This window comes from Peromyscus eremicus, chromosome 2, assembly GCF_949786415.1.
Source record: "Peromyscus eremicus chromosome 2, PerEre_H2_v1, whole genome shotgun sequence".
Classification (NCBI taxonomy): domain Eukaryota; kingdom Metazoa; phylum Chordata; class Mammalia; order Rodentia; family Cricetidae; genus Peromyscus; species Peromyscus eremicus.
Genome location: NC_081417.1, coordinates 121,680,176 through 121,702,107, shown reverse-complemented (window position 1 = coordinate 121,702,107; position 21,932 = coordinate 121,680,176). Strand labels below are relative to the sequence as shown.

General features: G+C 43.6%; 1 protein-coding gene across 2 annotated transcripts; it reads left to right on the top strand.

Moving 5' to 3' along the window:
* The first annotated feature begins 393 nt into the window (after nt 1-393).
* On the top strand, nt 394-21,524 carry Lrrc42 (leucine rich repeat containing 42). 2 transcript variants are annotated; one of them, XM_059254633.1, is made up of 8 exons: nt 394-534; nt 5,895-6,378; nt 13,143-13,274; nt 14,169-14,287; nt 15,637-15,725; nt 16,124-16,237; nt 19,284-19,368; nt 21,050-21,524. In XM_059254633.1, the coding sequence occupies exons 2-8, from the start codon at nt 5,909-5,911 to the stop codon at nt 21,304-21,306; spliced, it is 1,266 nt and encodes a 421-aa protein (XP_059110616.1). In that variant the 5' UTR covers nt 394-534; nt 5,895-5,908; the 3' UTR covers nt 21,307-21,524. The 2 variants fall into 2 exon arrangements, with proteins under 2 accessions (XP_059110616.1, XP_059110618.1); XM_059254635.1 differs by lacking the exon at nt 394-534 and adding an exon at nt 1,822-1,950.
* Nucleotides 21,525-21,932: the final 408 nt, after the last annotated feature.

Below are 21,932 nucleotides of genomic sequence, written 5' to 3'. Positions count from 1 at the left end.
CCCGCCCAGATGCGCCACCTCGCTCGCTCGCTCGCTCGCTCGCGCGCCTTTCCTCGGGACTACTCTTACCCGGTTCCGCGACGCCTCGGGGGCCCGCAGAAGTCTCAGGGGACACGCCCCCGCGCGGGCGCGCACGCGCACGCACGGCCCGTCCCCGCCCCTCCCACCCTCCCCGCTACTACCCAGCTCTCTCAGACCCCCACGGTCCCACCCCACTCCCGGCCCAGCCCCGCCCCGCCCCGTGCCCCGCCCACCTCCAGGCCAGGCCCCGCCCCTCATGCCGGCCCCGCGCACGCGCGCCTCCCCAGCCGAGGCCTCCTCCCGCCCCGCTGGTCCCGCGGTCCCGCGGCACCAGGTCGCCCCCAGCCCCTCCCTCTTGGCACCCTCTGTGTGTGTGTGTGTGTGTGTGTGTGTGTCCCACCCTCACGGGCTTTGTGGCCTAGGTGCCGAGCCGCTTCCTGGTCAGCCGCGCTGTGGAGGAGGAAGGAGCCACCAGGGAGGTGCTGCCGCTCGCTGCCCCGGGCAGGGGCACAGGTAGGTGGCGGCCGCGGGCAGGGCCGCTCGCCGAACCTCGGGCAGCGCGTGGGGGCGGGGGCGGGCCGAGTGTGAGGGGCTGGGGGAGGGGAAGGCCCTAGGGACGAGGTGGAGCCCGCAGAGGTGGGAGGATGAGGATGTAAGGGGTGTCGGAGGTGGGCTGGAGGGTGGGGTCGGCGGTGTGTGGGGCTAGGCGGAGGGTGAGTGTGAGAACTAGGGTTCTGGGCGGGAGAGGGGGGAACGGGTTCAGCTTGGGGGGACTTGGGGGGAGGCTTGGGTGGAAGCTGGGGAGGGGGTAAAAGAAACGGGGTTGAGGCGTGCACCGAGGAAAGGGGCTGGGATCGGAGTAGGGGGAGGGGTGGGGCTTGGGGGCAGGGAAGAAACTAGTTGAGGCTGTGAATTGTGAAGTTGGGCACCGTGAGGCGTGAAGAAAGGGGGTTGTGGAGGTGGAAGGCGCAGAACCCGGGCAAGAGATGGAGAGACTAGGGTGCTGAGAGGAACCCCGATGGTGAGCGGAAGGGAAGAATGGTGAGGGAGAGCAGGATGGGGGCTGAAAAGGGCGCGGGGAGGCGGATGGAGGTGGGCTTGAGTCTGGAGGTCCGGGGCCGAATTTTGAGGGGCGCAGAAGAGTCTGAGGTGTGAGAGGGAGATGGGTAGAAGACCTGGGAGTGGTGAATGGGCAAAGTTAGGATTTGGGGGGTGGGGATTGAATTGGTTTTTTGTATGAAAAGCTGTCGAGTGGGGCAAACTATCAAGATGTGGGAGCGATCAGCTTGCTTTTGGGGAAAGTAGGGGCCTGGGTGTGACGTGAGTTTCTGCAGCTTGGGGGAGAAAGGTAGGGAAGTGCAAGTTACAGGGGGAAAAAAAAGTAGTGGCAAATTGAATAATGGCGGTGACACAGAACAATGAAGGTGGAGGTTAGTTGGTTAGAGATAGTTTAGAACTACTTTCTCTTCCGATGTTTGTGTTAAGAAAAAGTCTTTAAAGGCCACTACGTTTTCAAAAGAGCCAAAGGTGTCTGCAGTCTTGAGATGAAGGTCATGGGTTGACAGATGTTTTCCTGGTGTGTGGATATGGCGGATTTCTGCCCTGGCAGAGAGCAGGAGGAACGCCTCATCCTTAAGACAGCCCTGGTTCTGTTTCCACCCACTCTTTCTTTCCTCCGATGACCACTGTTTCTGTTTTTTAATATATCCCCTGCCCTCTTAACCCCACCTTGAGCCAGTGTGTGAGTACCACAGAGATCAGATGGCCGGTGAGATTAGTCTGGAGTGTTTTTAAAACATTTTTAAGGCTGGGTGTCATATTTTTATTCTTGAGGTACAGTATCATGCAAGTGGAAAGATCTTGTGCTTTGGAGTCCTACAGCCCTGTGACTGAATCCAGGCTGTGTCACTCAGCAGTTGTGAGCCCTAAGTAAGTTACTTCATTTCTCTGAGCCTCTTCATCCATTAAGAGGCAGTACTGACCTCATAGGATCGGTGACTGCATGACATCATTTTATGTTGTACCTAACAGTGCTTACCAGCTGGTAGGTACATAGTAAATCGGAGTTTTCAGTCACATCTGGTGTCGTTAACATTGGTCATTCTTTGGCCTATTTATTGTTTTTAGGAGATTGTTAACTTGTCTACTAAGGTTGGGTGTTCTTTTTGATTTTGTTGGTTTTTTTTCCCCCTTCAAATTAACCACAGACTCGGCTCACAGTTTAAGCACTGTTATCCTGTTGCCTTCTCTCTTCTCTCTCCCTGTTCACCTGACTGGGATAATTATTCTGCTTTTTGCTTAGAAACTGGCTTGAAGGTTTAAGAAACTGTCATGATTAGTTATCAATTATTTTATCCTGTCTCTTATTTAAAGAAGCTGTAGAGAATTGAACTTTTACTGTACTAAGGTTCCGTTTCATTTATTTGAAGAAATGATATGCTTGTGCTACCTTTAGGGTTCCCTATGGTAATGCACTATTGTACGTACTTGTATGCTGTTAGGTTAGGTCATAGAACTGCTTCTCTGTAGTGGGCTGGAAGACTCACCAGACTGCCTGTCACTGTTAATCTGACGTATAGCTACAAGAGATCTACACTGAACATTGTTATTCTTGAAGATAGCTATTATCTTAATTTTTCAGTTTGAATGAGCACCCTCCCACAAGCAAGAAAGGCTCGGTCTCTTAAGGGGTCAGTTTGTAATAGGCTACTGTGAACAATAGTGAGGGGCAAGCAATATCCAGTATTGAAGCTTTACCCTTTATGGTTCTTAAAGTTGAAAGTTCATTCATTGAATCCTTAGGTCATTTTATAGTACCTCACAAATTTCAGGAAGTGCCTTATTGGGAGAATGTAGAATGCTTAAAAAAAAAAAAAAAGAAAGAAAGAAAGAAAAAAGTTACCATGAGTCCCTAAACTAAGGGTAGTTCTTCAAATACTATAATTGAAGAAAGCAAAGCCCTGGAGTACTGCCTGGACAAATGATGTAGATTTACTCTTAAGGAAATGCTGAATTTTTTTGTCATTTAAAAGGAGAATACAATTTGATGGCTAGTCTAAAGATATGATATAGTCATAACTGCTCCCTTTTTTTGAAAATGATTCTTAGAAGGTAAAGCTGCCAGGATTTGGGGCAGAGTAAGGGATTAGCATCCACACTCTGGTCCCAGCCTACTTATGCCCTCTGCCGGATGGAATCACACTCCTAAGTTTCATGAATCCTTGTCGTTCCATTCTACTCCGGAGTTTGTGCAAGGTTATTGTTAGAGATGAGGATTAAGAGCAGTGCATGTATGTAGAACCTGGGTTTTTATCTTTTTCTACCTTTTTTCCTTCCTTCTGCTTGTCAGCATTATGGTGTGTTGGTCCGCTAAGATAACATTTCTTCCATAGGATTTGCCTTTCTGCTGTTATGGTTAAATCATTAGGCTAAGCATAGTGGGTTTTGCCTGTAATCCCAGCACTTGGAAAGCTGTGGTGGAAAGATTGCCGTGAGTTTGAAGCCAGTGTGGACTGTATAGTAAGTTTCAGGCCACTCTAAAATGGTGATAATGATAAAGTAAAACGTTTTCTTTCCTTTATTCACTCATTTATAACTTTTTTTTTTTTGTCTGAGTATCAAGTAATTTCTTTTTCGGACCATACCTAGTACCTACTTTCTGATGCTTAGGTGGAGTAGCCTCTGAAGATCTACTCTTAAAGATCAAAGGATGTTTTCTTTTTCTCCTGGTAAGGATTAAGGTCTGTGAGATTGAAGGGGCCAAATACTTGCCCCTGCTGAAAGAAGTGCTTAAAAGAAATGGGAGGGGGTGTCTCTTCAGCAGCAGCAGCAGCAGCCTCTGAATGCTGGCAAGAGAAGAGTAGGGAGGGTTAGAGCTGGCACTATCGCAAGACTTTTTTTAAACTGATTTTTACTTTAGTTGTTTTGTTTTTCTCCCTTGGTAGTACCAGTAGCAATACAGCCCCATCATCTGCTCTGCTTCTACCACCTGCAGAAGGGCTGACAAGTGGGGGGAGGAGCTTGCAGCTGTTGCCTGGAAGAGGAGCTGGCTCCCAGCAACAGTATCAGAGTACGAAATCTGCCCCTTTGAGGTCTCATGCAGTTCAGCACATATCTGTTGAGTGCTTACTCAGTACTAAGCACCGTGTTAGGCCTGACTAAGAGATAAATCAAGTGCCTTTCCTTCAAAGAACTCACAGTTTGGGTACAAGTGAACACAGTACGTAGTGCTAAGTGTTGTGTAGAAGGAAACATGGGTGCTCTGGGAAAACAAGACAGGCATGGACTGGTACAGGGGTTGGAGAAGTTTCCCAGGAGAATGGTGAGTGATGGTTGAGCTGAATGTTAACGATGAGCAGGAAATAGCTAGGTCAGGCATAACAACCAAAGGCCGTAAACTAAGCCAATTCCAAGGGGTCGAGTGAGAGGCCAGTTTACCCTTTTAGTGTTGGCAGGGCCACAGAGTAGGACATAGTGGATGAGCCAGAAAGGATGAGGCTCCAGGGCTAGGCTAGGCCCTCTTTTCTGCTGTACTTTATACACATAATTATTCTCGGGAGAAAAAATGGATAGTAGTGATTCCCACAAACAGGATCATTGTTTGATCTCCAGAGACTCAGCATTTTTGTCATTCACTGAATTGTTTGCTGACACTTGTAAGTGGCTTCAGGCGACATTGTAGACATTGCTACAGAAGCTGAGTTCACTTTAAAAGTCAATCAGAGTCTTTGAGGGATAATTTCAAAGTCCTTTAGAAATACTGACAGGCCTACATTGTATTAAAATTCACATTCTTTCCTTCTTTCTTGTTGTAGAAATGATAATCTGATGCCTTCACTTTACTTAACATAGCAGTTTCTCATGTAATTTGAAATCTCATTTATCCAAGAAAACAAGTATTTTTTACAGTTAATTCTTGGGTGCATAATGTCACCAACATGACTAAAGAAACACTAAACTGCTTTTTATTTTTTTAACTTAGAGTACTCTAACAGAACCTGAATAGATCTGACACTCTCGAGGACTATAATTAACTTTATTTAGCCTTTTTTGGGGTGGGGGGTCTTTACTTATAAATTCAAATTCAACATCCTGTTGCTTGTGGTTTACCTAAGGCTTATGGAACTAAACTAGTTCCATAACATTCTCCCCAGGGGCTGTAATGTGCCAGAGTCCTGTTCCGGAGTCTGGATGAATTAAATGTGGTCTTTTTCTCTGTATGCAAAACAGCAAAGACAGGCCCAGAAGCAAATCACTAGGACAGTGAGCCAAGTGCAGCAAAGAGCTGTGTGGAAGGGTGCCAGAGTAGCAAGGGGGTTACCCACTTCTATCTCCTTTTCCATGTGTAAACACTTATAATTGCAACATGTCCATGGCTTCATAATACCCGATGAAATGAGGTGTATACTTTCTTTCTTTTTCTTTTTTTTTTTTTTTTTTTTTTTTTCCGACTCCGGTTGGGGAGGGCCCCGGAGACACCCGGCCCGACTTGCTTCGCTCTGCGGGCCGAGCGACGGGATTACTTATACTTTATTTTCTAACACTTCAGTGTTGGACATTTAGGATGCTCCTATTGCTGTGCTAACAGAAACTGTGCTGCTGTGACTTGACTTCTGAAAGAATTGTTGCTGGTATTTTTAGTAACTTCTGAGTGAATTTTAGAAATGAAAATTGAGCTTAAAATTCTGAAAGATGAGTAGATTACTGAGCCAGTGAGAAAAGTGCAGAAGAGGCACTTCAAGTAGAAACAGTGGGTGCCTCATAGTGACAAAGTTCTCAGCAACTGGTGAGTTTTGCTTTTACCATAAAGCTGTGGGCATAACAAGGTGAAGTTCATGTTGCAGATAACATTTTCATTGGATTTGCTTTTACAGTTGAAATCAAGGCAATGGCTTACTACCTCAACTCACAAACCCACGTGGATCCAGGGCCCATCTATGTTCGAGAAAATGGGCAGCTGCACATGGTCAATCTGGCTCTGGATGGTGTTAAGAACAGCCTGCAGAAGCCACGACCTTTCAGACTCTTTCCCAAAGGCTTTTCTGTGGAACTGTGCATGAACAGGGAAGACACTGCACAGAAAGAGAAGACTGATCACTTCATCTTCACATACACCCGGGAGGGGAATCTACGCTACTCTGCCAAATCCCTCTTCAGCCTGGTGTTGGGCTTCATCTCTGACAATGTTGATCACATTGATTCCCTTATTGGCTTTCCTGAGCAGATTGCTGAAAAGCTATTTTCTGCTGCTGAAGCCAGACAGAAATTCACAGAGCCAGGTGCAGGGCTCAGGGCTTTACAGAAGTTCACTGAGGCCTATGGGAGTCTGGTGCTTTGCTCGCTGTGCTTAAGAAACAGGTGGGTATTCTCATTAAGATATTCAAGTACTTCAGTGGATATGTTTATCCTGTCAAGCCCCGGGCTTAGTGGGCTCATAAAGTCTGCCAACAGACAGTACTTTCAATTTCAAACTTAAACATTCAAAGTACAGGCCATTTTGAGGGAGGGGGAGAATCACTGACTGTCTTTCCTCATTTCCTACAACACTTAGCCCTATTTTTTTTGTTTTTTGTTTTTTCGAGACAGGGTTTCTCTGTGTAGCTTTGCGCCATTCCTGGATCTCGCTCTGTAGACCAGGCTGGCCTCGAACTCACAAAGATCCGCCTGCCTCTGCCTCCCGAGTGTGCCACCACCGCCCAGCCCTTAGCCCTATTTTGAAAATGTTCCGTAAGGATTAGGTGGCTGCCACAGCTCTTTCAATAGATAAAAATACTTTGCAACTAACTTCTCTCTCTCTTTTCTTTTCCTTTTTTTTCCATTTGAGATATGGTCTTGCTATATTACCCAGGCTGGCATAGAACAATTGGACTTGCCTGGTGGTAGTGACACACACCTTTAATCCCAGCTCTTGGGAGGCAGAGGCAGGCAGATTCAAGGCCAGCCTGGTCTACAGAGAGAGTTCCAGGATAGCCAGGGCTACACAGAGAAACCATGTCTTAGAAAACAAAACAAAACAAATAACAAAACACAACTGAGCTCCAACTGTCCTCCTCCTCAACTTTTTAAGTACAAGTGTGTACCATCATGCTCCCTTGGAGTCACCTTTTGCCATAAGGGAATACAGACAAGATATGAAAGACAAGATCTGATCTGCCAAATATCTCTTGGTATACCCTTGGGAATGTGAAGGTTAGTACTCAGAATTCTTGATCCTGTTTCAGTTTTAAGAATACTAGATATTGAGTATTAGACTAAAAAGTAACATTAAAAAATGTCTGATTAAAATTTCAAATATCCTAAAGTTTAGAAATGCTCAGGTAAGTTACCAACACCCAGACCTGTCTCCTTACAAAGCAGATTTTTCTTTTGTGACTGATTTGCCTTTGGTATTGTGCTTTTATGTATTTACTTAAAATACTTATTTCACTATCATTTAAGAAAACTTTGAGAACATCTACTAGATTTAAAAGAGTAAAAACTACCCCAGTAAATAGTTCAAACAAGAGCACAGAAGAGTATAACATCTTTCTCATCTCCTGGTTCCTCTTCCAGAGACCAGTCACTGTCTATATATATATACACTCTGAACATTTACATCTCTCTCTTTTTTTTTTTTTTTTTTTTTTTTTTTTGGCTTTCTAGTTTGTCAAACTGGAAATATAGATGACTACTTGCTTCATATACCTATGTACCTTTCTTTACAATTTAAAACTCATTTATAATCAGTATTGTAGACTTAGTTTTGTAACGTACCATCTGAATTTTTTTGTGATTAAAAGGCAGTTTGCTGTTAGTTCATTTTGTGTGTGTGTGGTTCTAAAGATCCAACCCAGATCTTTTTTATATGAGTTAAGTGTTCTATCTGAGACACATTCCCCCAGCCCACCAATTTACCATTAAGAGAAATATGACCTATAAAATGGGGCCAAACAAAAGGTATACAGTAAAAGAGAGAAAGCCATACCAGAAAATACAAGATAAAACTCACAAAACATGAAGAAAAGCATAACTAGTCTTATTTAGTTGGCTCATGGAGTTTATGATTTCACCCCAGGTCAGGTCACATATATTGCTCTAAAAAGACAAGGCCTAAGGACAGAGACACAGAGCAGAACCTTGGACTTCCATGAAGCAGGCATTTCCTGAAAGCTCTGTCTGTGCTGTGGCCTCAGTTGTGGCAGGACATGGGACTGCTGCCAGTGAAAAGAAAACACTTCTCTTGCTAAGTGACAAAGCCAATTTATTCCACATTTTATCCCCCACCCAACCCCATTCCTTCCTTTCTTGATAGGCTCTTGTACTAGCTCAAGTTGGCCTTATACTGCCAATCTCCTGCCTCAGCCTCCTGGGTGCTGTTACAGGCATGGGCCACCTTGCAGTGCCTCACTTCTTCACTTTTATTCCAAGTTACTTATGTTTATTGTAGAAAATTAGAAGGGTAAAAAATAAGAATCATGTATTAAAAACTCCATATTTGAGAATATATGATTAAAATTAAAAATTTTATAATCCCACCACAGCAATAACGTTCAAATACATAGTTTTATTCACTTGAGAGCATAAGCTCTACAATTGGTGTTCTACTTCCTTACCTTCCCCAGTTATTTTTACAGCCTAAATTTTTCCCATGGTTTTGAAAATGCTATTTGTCCCTGTTACTCTGTAGTCTGATCGGTTAGATTGTGAAAATGTCACTAATTCACATTTGACAAGCATATAAATAATGTAACAGCTCCAGTACCAAAATAATACATAAGTGTAACATTTCTGGAAAGTAGTTTGGCAGTATGTATTGAGAGCCCTAAAAACAGCCACATGACTTGTTCACCCCATGGTTCACTTTACTTATTTGTTTGCTTTGGTTTTTTGAGACAAGGTCTCACTGTGAAGCCGTGCTTGCACCTCAGTGAAAATCCAGTTGACCTCAAACTCATGACTAATCCTCCTCCTCCTCCTCCTCCTCCTCCTCCTCCTCCTCCTCCTCCTCCTCCTCTGACTGAGAGTACAGGCATGTATCACCATTCTGGGCCTATAACTCTACTTATTAAGACTATCTTGGCAGATAGGATGACCACCCTATAAAGTAGCATCTGTCTTACAGGGGAAGTCTGGGCTCCGAGAAGGTGGTTGTTACAAATGATGTTGCACCTTGAGAGGAGTCAACCATGTTTCTCTTCTTTGTTCTGGGCCTCAAGCAAAGACAGGAGCTGAAACGCTTGTGACAGAAGAGAGCCTCTCTTGGGGGCCCAGTCATGATGACGTGCAGTTACAGTTGTAGCACTCACAAGGAGGCTGAAGCAGAAGGCCCAGGAGTGCATGGCCAGCTTGGGCTACAGAGTGAGGTCTTGCTTAAAAGTAACTTAATCTAGACATGGTAGCCCATACCTTTAATCTCAGCATTTAGGAGACAGAGGCAGGCATGAATTCCAGGTCAGCCTGGTCTACATAGGGAGTTCCAGGACAGCCCAGGCTACGTAGTGAGATCTCGTCTCAAAAAAGAAAAATAATAATTTTTAAAAAAAACTCTTCAATGTGATAACAATATTATTTGTAGCAGTGAAAAGCTAAAAGCTAGAGAATTTGCTAAGCAGATTATGGTACAGTCAGATAAGGAAGTTAAGATAATATTCTAAGGTAATTTAAATGATGTAGTAAAATGTTGAAAATGTGAGAGATGAGAAAAATGAACCTAGGCATAATGATTCACACCTATAATCCCAACAACCAGGAGGCTGAGGGTAGGAAGATTGCAGTGAGTTTGAGGTAAGCTATAGAACCAGTACACGACCAAACAACTATGTAGCAAAATCCCATTTCTACGATTTTAAAACGTTTTTAGGCAAATGGGTTTTTTATTATTTTGGTTTTTCGAGACGGGGTTTCTCTGTGTAGCCCTGGCTGTCCTGGAACTCATTCTGAAGACCAGGCTGGTCCTGAACTCAGAGATCTGCCTGCCTCTGCCTTCCAAGTGCTGGGATAAAGGTGTGTATCACCATTCCCAGCTGCAAATGGACTTTTTAGAAAACTTTATTACTGTATGTGTGAGTAGGTACATGTGTACCATGGCATGTACAGTGTGCCTCACACACATGGAGACTATTCACATAGATCTCAGGTATTTTACTTCAGTCCTGAGACCTAAATGACAAGTGCTTTACCCACTAGGCCATCTTGCTGCCCATATTCCATTTTTTTGTTGTTGTTTTGAGACAGGGTTTCTCTGTATTCCACTTGGCTGTCCTGGAACTGACTTTGTAGGCCAGTCTGGCCTGGACTCATAGAGATTCACCTGCCTTTACTTCCTGAGTGCTGAGATCAAAGGCATGATCCACCACACCAGGCCAGATTCCATTTTTTAAAACATTAATTTTTTCATGTACTAATGATTGAATTCAAGGTAATTTGGGATGACTTAATTTTTTTTTATTTTAACCCTAAATATTTTTGTATATTTTTGAAAGAAAACCTTCTAATGTCTATGTGGGAATATTGCGACTGGTTTTATTTTTCTTTGTACTTTTGTAGTTTCTTAATCTCTTCTCCATTTACCTAATAATCCTATGTTTATAATAGAATATAGGGAACATTTTCAACATAATATTTGGATTGTATTTTGTTAAAGTAATTCTAAACTTTGCATTTTTACTCAGGTACAAGTGAGTTTTCAGTTGTGACCTAAACTCTCTGTTTTGACTGACTACCCAGAAGAACATCAGAGAGCAGCAGCTGTGGGGATGTGTTTGCACCCCAGAGCTGCTGCGGCAGAGGATGTACTGATGACACAAAGGGTCAGGCCAAGGGGAAGGACTTTAAGAAAATAATGGAAAGTAAGAGAATCGGGCAGGTGAGACACTTGTTTGTGGTCTTGATGTTAGGCCAGAAATTGCCTGCCAAAAGGAGAAGCCAGTGTCTTTACAGCTGGGCTCCAGCTACACAAAACTCTCCTTCCCTGTACTTTAATCCTAGTGGTCACAGAGAGCAAGTACATTTTCCTTAAAATATCATCCTATGTCAATCAAGTAGTAATAATCACTATTTAAAGGGTGGTCCATAGGATGCCATATACTTCTTTGATGTTTGTTTTCATTAATAATTCTGGAAAGAAAGAATGGAAAGATGCAGTTTTATAGCTGAAAAAATTGAAGCTCAGAAGGGTTAAGTGATGGAGCAAGAAATTAAAGCTGTTGGAATACAAACTGGGGCCAGCAGGATGGCTCAGTGGGTCAAGAAAGGCACTTACCTCCCAACGATGCAAGCCTGACAACGGAGTTTGACTCCTGCAGCCCACATAAACGTGGAAGAACCAACTCCTCTTATTCTCTCACCACCCCATCTCTGTCTCTCTCTCTGTCTCTCTCTCTCTCTCTCTCTCTCTCTCTCTCTCTCTCTCTCTCTCTCTGCCTCTCCGCCCACAATACAGTGAAAAGAATTCAAACCCAGGTCTCTGACGTGTGTGTGCTGTGTTGTTTCTCTACTGTTTGGGCCTTCGAAGGTCATTTGGAATACTAGCTACAAACAAGAATCTGGAGCCTTATGTCCTAGATTAGCATTTAGCACTGTCTGTGCCTAGAATGTTGGTCCTTAGCCTTGAGTTCCGTAATGTTTCTTAATCACATTACACAGTATTATGTTCTTCACCCTTATTTCAGAATTACTAAAAATCTTTTGGTAATTGATGTAAGAATATGTATTTTCCTTTCTCTAATTGCCAGTAATCCCCTAAATTCCCATTAACACACTTCAGTACTGTGATTGGAAGGTAGGAAACAGCTCTATTTACAGTGCAACCACAGCAGTCTGAGTAAGTAACGCTTTCTTGTGTCTCAGGGTGAGCTGTCTCCGGGCAGATTAAACTTTTCAGTTTAAAGAGGGTCTCGGTACCTCAAACCATCTGCTTAGTAGGTCAGTTTGAGTACCAGTAATTTCAGTTGGCTATAGGAAGGAAAGAGTTTGACCCCACTCTGCCCTTCTGAGTATCTGTCCTGTTTTGGGCAGTGAAGCTCCTGCTGAGTAAGAGAGCTGTACTCTCGCTAACCTAGCATACTCTTCTGCTGTAGAAACTTCAGACCTCCAAGAGGAAAGCAGATGGGAAGAAGATGCTCTTGCCATTGTCAAGCTTCCCTGGTACCTTAGGAACACCTTCTCTCCTGTTCCTGTCATACCGAATCCCCACTTTCATTTTTTTTTTTTTTTTTTTTTTTTTTTTTTTTTTTTTGGTTTTTCGAGACAGGGTTTCTCTGTGTAGCTTTGCGCCTTTCCTGGAACTCACTTGGTAGCCCGGGCTGGCCTCGAACTCACAGAGATCCGCCTGGCTCTGCCTCCCGAGTGCTGGGATTAAAGCCCACTTTCATTTTTTTCCCCACTGACCTCATTAGAAATGGATGAAGAACTAAAAGGCAGGGCAGAGCCCAGCCAGGCTATGGAATGCCATTTTGATCTTTCCTCTCCAGAGGCCTCCCTGATGCTTCCTGATAACTGCTTGGCAAGATGCTCCAGTGTCATGAAGTCACTCATGTTCATAGTTTATCTTAGTGAGCATCTAAATGAGAGTCATGCTGCCACATACTTTGAGGGTAGTTAGGGTAACAGAGTTCCAGTGGTGTGGACAGGTGCTCAAGCTTGAGTTTCAGTAGGAAGATAAAATATGATCTGCCAGATAGCTTTTGAAATATTTTTAAGTCTATGAAGATTAAAGCTAGCGCTCATGCCTTTAATTGAGACAGGAGACTTAGGAGTTCAAGGCCAGCCTAGATTATAGAGTGAGACCCTTCCTCAAAAGAAGGAGTGAGCAATTGAAATTTGTAGTATACTAAAGAGTTTGGAAATTCCCAGGTGAAGTCCCAGCACTACCACTATAAGGTCTGACTAATTACAAACTATGTTTTTTCTTGTGGCTTGCCTTTGCTCATATACTTCTGTTTATTCAGAATGTTTATTTCACCATCATGTACAAAGTCTTTTGAGGTATTTATTAATTAGCCCAACCCATGTGATACAGTCGTTGGTGATGTGAGCTTACTACGTGGTACTCTGGGATGATGGCATGTTGACTGACACAGGGTCACAAATGGAAAATTCTAAAAGATAAAGACAAGCTATTGATTGCTCTCCACACTGCACAGGTATTTGGTGATTGCAGAAAAACTTGAAGAGATTAAGTCTTTCCGGGAGCTGACCCGCCTGGATCTTTCATGTTGCAAGCTTGGAGATGAGCATGAACTTCTGGAACATCTCACCAATGAGGCCCTGTCTAGGTACCAGCATGCTGTCACTTTAAATGATTGTTTTATTTTTAAAAGGATGATCCAATGGTATTATCTTAAGGTGCCACTTAGTTTCCTGTGTTTATTTACTAATTGTTTTTCAAAAATATTTTCAACCTCTGTTTACTTGGTATAACAATATAGATTGGATAATACTTAGGAAAGATAATTGATTTGTTCTTTTTTCTAAATAACCTTTATTTAACCTGTAGTAATTGAAACCATCAGGCTTGAAAAAGGTCCCTTATTTGTCCATTCCTAGTTTATTATAGCAAAGGATAAAAAATTGAGGCTGGAAACCTGGCTCAGTGGGTAAAGTCACTTGTCACCAAGCCTGATGACCTGAGTTCAATCCCTAAAATCCACATGGTAGAGAGAGAACCAACTCCCACAGTTGTCCTCTGACCCCCACACTTTTACCATGGCATATGCATCCCTCCCACTGTCCACACACACAAAAATAAATATATGTAACAAAAATTTGGGACTGGAAAGATGGCTCAGTGGTTAAGTGCACTTGCTGCTCTTGGAGAGGACCTGGGTTCAATTCCCAACACCCACATAGTGGTTCACAACCATCTGTAATTCCAGTTCCAGGGGATTCCTTGCCCTCTTCTAGCTTTCTGGGGTATCAGGTACACACATGGTGCACAGACATGCATGCAGGCAAAACACTGAACACATAGAATTATTTTTAAAGATTTACGAAAGTTCAAGAACAGCAGCAGCAAGAAAGGACAGTTGAAAACATAACAGCTTGTAGGATTTGGGTGGACTTTAATAATACTTCGAGATGGTGATATTTTATGTTTTTAAGTGAAATGTTTTAAAGCATGTTCTCAAGCAGTATTTAAGTGATACTCTCTATGGACTTTGTTTCTCCAGTGTAACTCAGCTCCACTTGAAGGATAATTGCTTATCTGATGCCGGCATTCGGAAAATGACAGCACCAGTAAGAGTGATGAAAAGAGGCCTTGAGAATCTAACGCTCTTAGACTTGTCTTGTAAGTTATGGGGTAGTAATGTCTGGAAAATAATGGCCTTAGGGTCATCGCCCCTCATTTGAGACGATACAAGGCAAGCTGACCTTCTAGGAGCCATTGCCGTCTAGTAACAGGGCTGAAGCCAGCAGCTCATGACTCCTGGCCCAGTGCCCTTAGCATCTTATCACACTTCCTGCAGGGAGGAAAAGGCTTTCCAGATTTCCCATGCCACTTAGTGTTTAGCCAACTGGGCCCTTCTGTCACGTTAAGAGCATACATAAGGACATTTGCTGTACTTTGAGTCTCTGGTCCATGGTGTCTGTCATTTAGGTTCTTTTCATCAGTATTTATCTAACAAGAAGCTGAATAAGTCCACTCTTGTGGTTATTTAAGATTAACCAGATCCTCTGGGCAGTGGTGGCACACACCTTTAATCCCACCACTTGGGAGGCAGAGGCAGGTGGATCTCTGTGAGTTCTAGGCCAGCCTGGGCTACAGAGTGAGTTCCAGGATGGCCAGGGTGGTTATACAGAGAAACTCAGTATCAAAAAAAAAAAAAAAAAGAAAGAAAGAAAGAAAGAAAGAAAGAAAGAAAGAAAGAAAAAGAAGAAAGATTAACCAGTTCCGTTGACTCCAGTGTTAGGAAGTCAACAGTTTGAGAATCCAGTAACACTGTCTGTGGCAAGGTAGATTGGTTCCCAGTGAGTGGAAACTGCAGAGGCGAGGGCAGAGAACAGTCTTGTACCCTTGGGCAAGTTATTTGACTTCTCTGAGCCTTAGTTTTGGCCTCTGGACAGTAACATTATTGAATCCCCTTGCATACCTCCCCAGGGAAGTTACCTATTCAGTAAATACAATTTGAGCATCTGCTGTATAGCTGGCACTGTGTGTAGCATTCCTAGAGGAAATGGCTAAAGCAGCATTCTCTGATGTGAGAAGGTAATATATAAGAAAAGCTTCTGGAGAAACACAAGAGAAAGGAATAGTAGTCCCTTTGTTTGTAAGTGCCTTGGAAGTCTTTTCAAACTAAACACATGCCTTTACTTCAGAGGTGAAATGGTGATGAGCAGAACATAGAAACCATTTCATTAGTTTCATGCAGCTCCAAATGGAGTTATTTGGGATAACTGCTTGATCATATATATATTCTTCTGCTCATCCAAGTCCTAGGCAGTTGGAGCTCTGAAGGATCTAGTGTGGCTGCTTCGTTGTAAGCAGAGAAAAGAAAACCCTTATATTGAATTTGCTCTGCAAAATTCACACATTCTGTACTTATAACCTATTGTTATCTGGGTATTTTTTTTCCTGAGTTTGCTGTGGGGGTTTTACCAGCAGTTATGACAGAGTGCTACCTTATTTTTGACATCTAGGTAACCCTGAGATCACAGATGCTGGCATTGGATACCTATTTTCTTTTAGAAAACTAAACTGCTTAGATATCTCTGGAACAGGACTAAAGGTAAGGCTTTTGGTTTCTTTCATTTTACAGATTATGATTTGATATTTTGCTTCTATTAATTGGTGTTTAGGAAGAGCTAGTATTTATGATGGTCTTGTTTTGTTTTTTTGCTTTTTTGAGATACAGTGTTATTATGTACCCTTTCCTAGGCTTGAATTTCCCATGTATCCCAGTCTGGCCTCAAACTCAAGGCAATCCTTAGCTTATTGAATACTGGGATCACAGGCATATGTCACCATGCTCAGCTGGTTTGGAATTCATGATCCTCCTGCCTCAGTCTCCCTAGTATTGGAATTACAAGTGTGTACCACCACACCTAATTTATGGTGGTCTTTGCTACTAAAAGCAAGTAAGAATTGGAAAATGTATTCATGTCTCTGGTGTTTCTCCCTCACTAGGATATCAAAGCCGTCAAGGACAAGCTCCAGACACACATAGGCCTTGTTCACTCCAAAGTGCCTTTGAAAGAATTTGATCATAGTAACTGCAAGACAGAGGGCTGGGCTGACCAGGTACTCCAGGCTTTTCCCTACAGCATCCCGTTTGTACTCTAGGGACCTACAAATCAAATAAGCACTAATCCTTCCGGTACTCCTTGGGCTCAGTTGTAGTCTTCACCTCAGTCAGCAGTGGTGAGAGACTGTACTGACTCATCTACTTCAGGAGTTAGTACTGGGTGTCAGAGCGTCATACTTCCCTGCTATGGTTGGTAGACGGGCATCATGCCACAAATGCTATCTTATTCTACAAATGATTCAGGAAATAAGTAAGAAGAAAATCTGCTCTAACTGCTCTCTTAACAGCTGTACTCCAGAGAGAATTAACTGGTGTCACACTGTATCCAGTTCAAATCTGACTCTTCCCTTTCTTTTTTTTTTTTAAACATTTATTTATTTATTATGGATACAGTGTTCTGTCTGCATATACACCTGCAGGCCAGAAGAGGGCACCAGATCTCATTATGGATGGTTGTGAGCCACCATGTGGTTGCTGGGAATTGAACTCATGACCTCTGGAAGAACAGCCAGTACTCTTAACCTCTGAGCCATCTCTCCAGCCCAGACTTTTCCCTTTCTTTTGGGCTTTTTCTTTTTCCTTTTCCATAGCCTTAGTGAGCAGCCTCTTGGTCTTTCTCTCTCTTGACGCTTGCCAGTGAAAGAACTGGACTTTGACTCTCTTGACTTCATATTGCCCTTCTCCAGATTGGTAAAGTACAGCCTTGAATAGAAAGTCAGAAGGTTCCAGGTAGATAGCAGCTCACCTGTGTGGGACACCTTTCCCCTTCAGACACTTAACTGTCGTTTCCTGGTGGAAGCATGGTGTCTTTGCCCTGAGTCCCTCCCTGGCTCTGAGCAGAAGGCATGATGGTGAACCTGCCCAGCTGCCTGAATATATCATCACCCCTGTAGATAAGAAGGGAGACCTGTGTCAGGGGTTTCAGACTGGGCATGTTGCAGTAACTGCCAGAGTGGAACCCAGGTTGCGACCTAGCACCCACAAACCTTGGACACATGTCTCTTGCCAAGACCTCCTGTAGGTTGGTAGCCAGTATCACGGGAAAGAGCATAGGTTGTGGAGTCAGAGACTGGAGAGTTCTGCCTCGTAGATCCAATAGACCCATAAACTCAAAACACTAGGATTTCTCTGTGGGTTTGGTAAAGATCAAGTAAAACACCTAACACTGTGACCTCAGAGGAAGGTGACTATGCCAGCGCAGCTTCCTGCCGTCACCTGGGACCTCCAGGGCTTCAGAGGGTGCTTTCCTGGCTCCTCCTAAATCCTTTGCAGGAACTCCAGCCTGACCCATCCCTGAAGAGGGAGGCTGTCTAACAGGAGCCCACTGTCTTTTGTCTCCAGATTCCTTTACTTCTCCAACCACATTCTACTTCCCTCCTTTCTAAAGGAAACAGCTATGCCAGTTTATTTCAGTGGTGAGCCCTTGCTTGTCTGTTTTTCTTTCAGTCCTGTTCCCGACTGGCCTTCAGCTTCCTGTGTCATAGTTACTATGTTGCTCTTGCTTCCTCACCACATCCTCAGTGTCCCCCTCTGGTGGTGATTTCTTTCTGTCAGCCATCCTTATTCTAGTGAGTTCCTCGGCCCAGTGCAGCTGTGTTCTGTCTGTCCTCGGCTCTCGGACCTCTTGCTGCCTTCCCTGCAGTCTGCTTTTAGCCTCCTCTTCGGTACGTTAAGTGTCTGGAAGCAGCCAAGTCGCCAGTGTTCACCTTCTGTGGCTTTCAGTGACTTTAATATAAACATCATGCCTTAGGGTTTTTCTCTCTTAGCTGATTCCTCCTTTCTTTTCTCTTTTACACATCTACTCCTCTGGTGATCTTAGGTTTCTCAGTGTCCTGAAAATGACTCACATCTATCAGAAACCATATGTATTCCCAAATATTATCTACAGGTTTCTTCCTGCACCTTGAAGTCAGTTTATCCAAACTTGCTTTCTTTTTCTGTATTCACAGCTAGCCCTTCTATTTCTGTTAGTGGAAGGATCGTGTCTTTTATTTCCTACTAAATCACCAAATTGATTGGCTTTCCCTTAGATCAGTACTCATTTTCTATAACCGGGAAATACCATTGTAGGGTCCATAACTAATATGTTCCAAGTGCTTTCTGCATGATGGACAGCGATAGACCCTTCGTGTAATCCTTATAACAGCCCTGTGGTGTGCATGCCATTACTAAGCTCTGTATAACAGGTCAAGACCCAGAAATTAAATCTAAAGCTCAGGGCCCTCTGGCTAGTAAATGTGCTCTTATGGTTTGTGATTTTCTTTGTGTCTTGAGTCTCACTGTGTATCCCAGGCTGGGCTCAAATTCATAATTCTGGAACTACAGGTGTGCTCTACCATGCTAGGTCTGTATTCTTAATACTTGAACTGCTCTGTATCCTGCAAGTGTTTTTCCTCATTTATGGTCATTATGATTGTTACATTCCATTAGTAACAAATATTAAATGCAAAATCCTTGTTACTCAAGATGTGTTGAAATGATCATTTACTTTTCATTCTGTCATGTATAGTTTATATTCAGTCAAATTTCTAAAGAATTAGCAGTAGCTAATAAATAAAATTACATTTGTAACAGTTAAGAATAGAAATTGAAGTACTGTGAGAATATAGAAATGTGGGCATTCTACATACATAGGAGAGATGAGTTATTACAGACATGTAATAATAAGGGCATAAGAAGGGTCTGAGGGTATGTGAAAGTATTACAACCAAGATTTTAGATTTTAGTGTTTAGGGTAAAGATGTGCAATTCAAGCAGTTGATTCCTACCTTAGAACAAGAATGGAACTGGGAAAGAGTGGGCTCAGCAGAGTGACCTAATCACACAGATACACAGATCCATCGTATTTGTGTGTCCAGTCTGCTTGATTCTTATAAACAAAATTTATCAATGGGTTTGTGTTTCAGGAAAGGGAGCAAAGACTAGCTCAAAGGTATAGTGCTTGCCTCCCTGGGACAGAACAGAGGAGAAAAAGGGGAAGAGACCAAGGGGGGAAGGAGGAAAGTTTTTGTCTGGGTTCAAATCTTTCAAAATTCCTTTTAGATCGTTCTGCAGTGGGAGCGAGTGAGCGTGGAAGCTGTCCGACAGCGGAAAGATGCAGAGCCTCGGAAGGCCGCCCAGTACTTCTGTGAGAAGTCCTTTGTCTAAAACACTCAGCCTGTCTGCTCTCGGGGGGAGTTTCATTGTAATAGTGTTGTCTGTTTATGACCACTAAGGCGAATCATCCCCTTAATGTAGCTTGCAGTGTAAGCACCACCTTGGGAAGGTTGCTTTTATTATTTGTATCTGTCTCATCCCAAAGAAGATGTGCATGGCACAAAAGAAGACATTAAGTGTCCCTAGCAGGCGGAAGCAGGACTAGGGATGCAGTTCAGTGGACGGGGTTGCCTAGCGTGGGCAAGGCTGGATTCAGTCTCAGACACTAGAGAAAAAGAAGTGAGACCCAAGTACCTTCAACAGATGGGTGGATAAACAGAATGCAGGATTATAGACAAGGGAGTGTGATTCCGTCTTAAAAAGTAAGGACATTTTGGGTTAGAGAGATGGCCTAGTGGTTAAGAGTGTGTACTGCTCTTACAGAGCACCTGAATTGGGTTCTCAGCAGCCACGTCAGGTGACTCATAACTGCCTGAAACTCCAGCTCCGGGGGACTGAACATATCTGATCTCCCCAGACACTTGCATTCATGTGTACATACTAATCACATACGTACAGTTAAAAATGATCTAAGTTTTTTATTTTTTTAAGGTAAGGACGCTTTGACAAATGAGCCTTGAAGACATGTTACATGAGATAGATAAGGCAGTCGTGAAAGGACAAATACTGTATTATGATTGTTCCTTTGTGAGCTTCCCAGAGCATCAGGTTCATCGAAAAAGGGAATTACTGTTTAATAGTTACAGACTTTTAATGTACAAGATAGAGTTCTGTGGACTGGAGAGATGATTAATGGGTGGAAATGCTCGCCATGCAAACCTAGCAGCCCGAGAGTGATCTCAGATCTCATGATGGAAGGGGAGTACTCACTCGCAAGAGTTGTCCTCTGACCTCTGTACATGCACTGTGGCACATGTTTGTGCACACTCAGGTCCTACCCACAAACACAAAGTGACGGAGGTAAGAAAGTGTTCTGGAGGGCAAGGGTTGTAGCTGCTGGTAGAATGCTTGCCTAGCATGCTTAAGACCCTGAGTCCATCCAGCTCTGAAAAAAGGAAAGTTCTGAATTCGGTTGTGTTTATTTTGTCATTTTAAACAAGAATTGATAAACTGAAGGAAACAATAGAGGTGACACCTTTAATCCCAGCACTCAGAGGCAGAGGCAGGCAGATCTCTGTGAGTTCGAGGCCAGCCTGGTCTACAGAGTGAGTTCTAGGACAGCCAGGACTACACAGAGAAACCCTGTTGTGAAAAACTAAAAAAAGAATCCTCGGACATACCAGACACTCTAGGGGCCGATCCTGTGCCTTGGAGGGCACGGTAGGTCTGGCTTTGAAAGGAAAAAGGAAGCCAACAGCTTGTGAGCTTTGAGGGTAGGCCTGACACTGACACATTTATATCTGTGTCATTCTATGTTTTCTATTCAGAGTAGCTGAGAAAATTGATTCTTGGGGTATTAGTTAGACTCACTTAAAACCTAGTAAGCACCTACCTCTCGCTCTGTCATGGTAGGGCATCCACCACTCTTGCTGCCAGTACTCAGCCCAGACCACCCTAGGGCCTTGTCTTAGTCCTAGGCGATCTGTCAGACTTGGGCAGGCCCTGGCCCACCAGCACAGAAAACTCACACTAGCCCCTTGGTACTCTTACAGATCAGAAACGAGCTCTCTCGGAAGCCTCAAGGAAATGTCCCCTGGCAGACACCCACATGAACTCTTCTGGAAAACTCCAGTTCTATAGAGAGAAGGCTCCGGACTGCCATGGGCCGCTGTTGAGCCAAGAATCAAAGAAGAGCAAGAAGAGAGCTTTCGAGGAGTCGGAGCAGGAGCAGAGCGCGCCGCCACAGTCTGCCAAGCAGAAGTGTGTGTGTCTGGCCGTGGAAGACTGGGACTTGCTGAACTCCTACTGACTGACACAGACAGTCAGCCTTTCCCCTCACTCAGCACATGAGGAGGAGAGACTGCCGGTGTTCTTCTGGTTTGGATTTACTTATGGCATTAGCATAGCAAGCAGATATTTCTACTTTTGTGGTGGGGGAGGGGGCTGCTATGGACGTCTGTAATAATTTCTAATGTATATTTTCAATACATAGTAATTTTTTCAAATAAACTCTTTTGCTGTCGTTGAGATCTACTTGTGGGTTGCAGATTGGAGCCACAGGAAGTAGCACCCTGTGGACTAACAGGTTTGGCACGGTTTGTTTGCTGTAGTTTGGCACAGCTTACAGAACACAGATGTGACTGAAGCTACCGCTGATTGAATGTTGCCCTGTGCCATGCCCCAGCCTCATAGCCAGTGTAGATGAAACTAGCTGAAATGTAGAGCCAACAACATTCAACCTCAAGTTAAGGGCCATGTTTAATGTCACAGAGCTTACGCTCCTTTCTAGTAGGCTGCAAAGCCCATTCTGTTACGTTGCCTCTCAACAGTAGTTAGCATTTATTGAAATCCCAGCCATTGAGGGTATTAAGACCTGAGTGACTTACAACAGCCTTGGAAGTAACAGGGGAGAAGCTTTTCCATCTTAAGACTTAG

What these genes read in the sequence shown, in the direction of transcription:
- Lrrc42 (XM_059254633.1), top strand. Translation starts at nt 5,909, where the DNA reads ATGGCTTACTACCTCAACTCACAAACCCACGTGGATCCAGGGCCCATC. An exon ending in CAGAGGGCTGGGCTGACCAG is followed by an intron (nt 16,238 to 19,283) that starts GTACTCCAGGCT and finishes AATTCCTTTTAG; the next exon opens with ATCGTTCTGCAGTGGGAGCG. An exon ending in GAAGGCCGCCCAGTACTTCT is followed by an intron (nt 19,369 to 21,049) that starts GTGAGAAGTCCT and finishes GTACTCTTACAG; the next exon opens with ATCAGAAACGAGCTCTCTCG.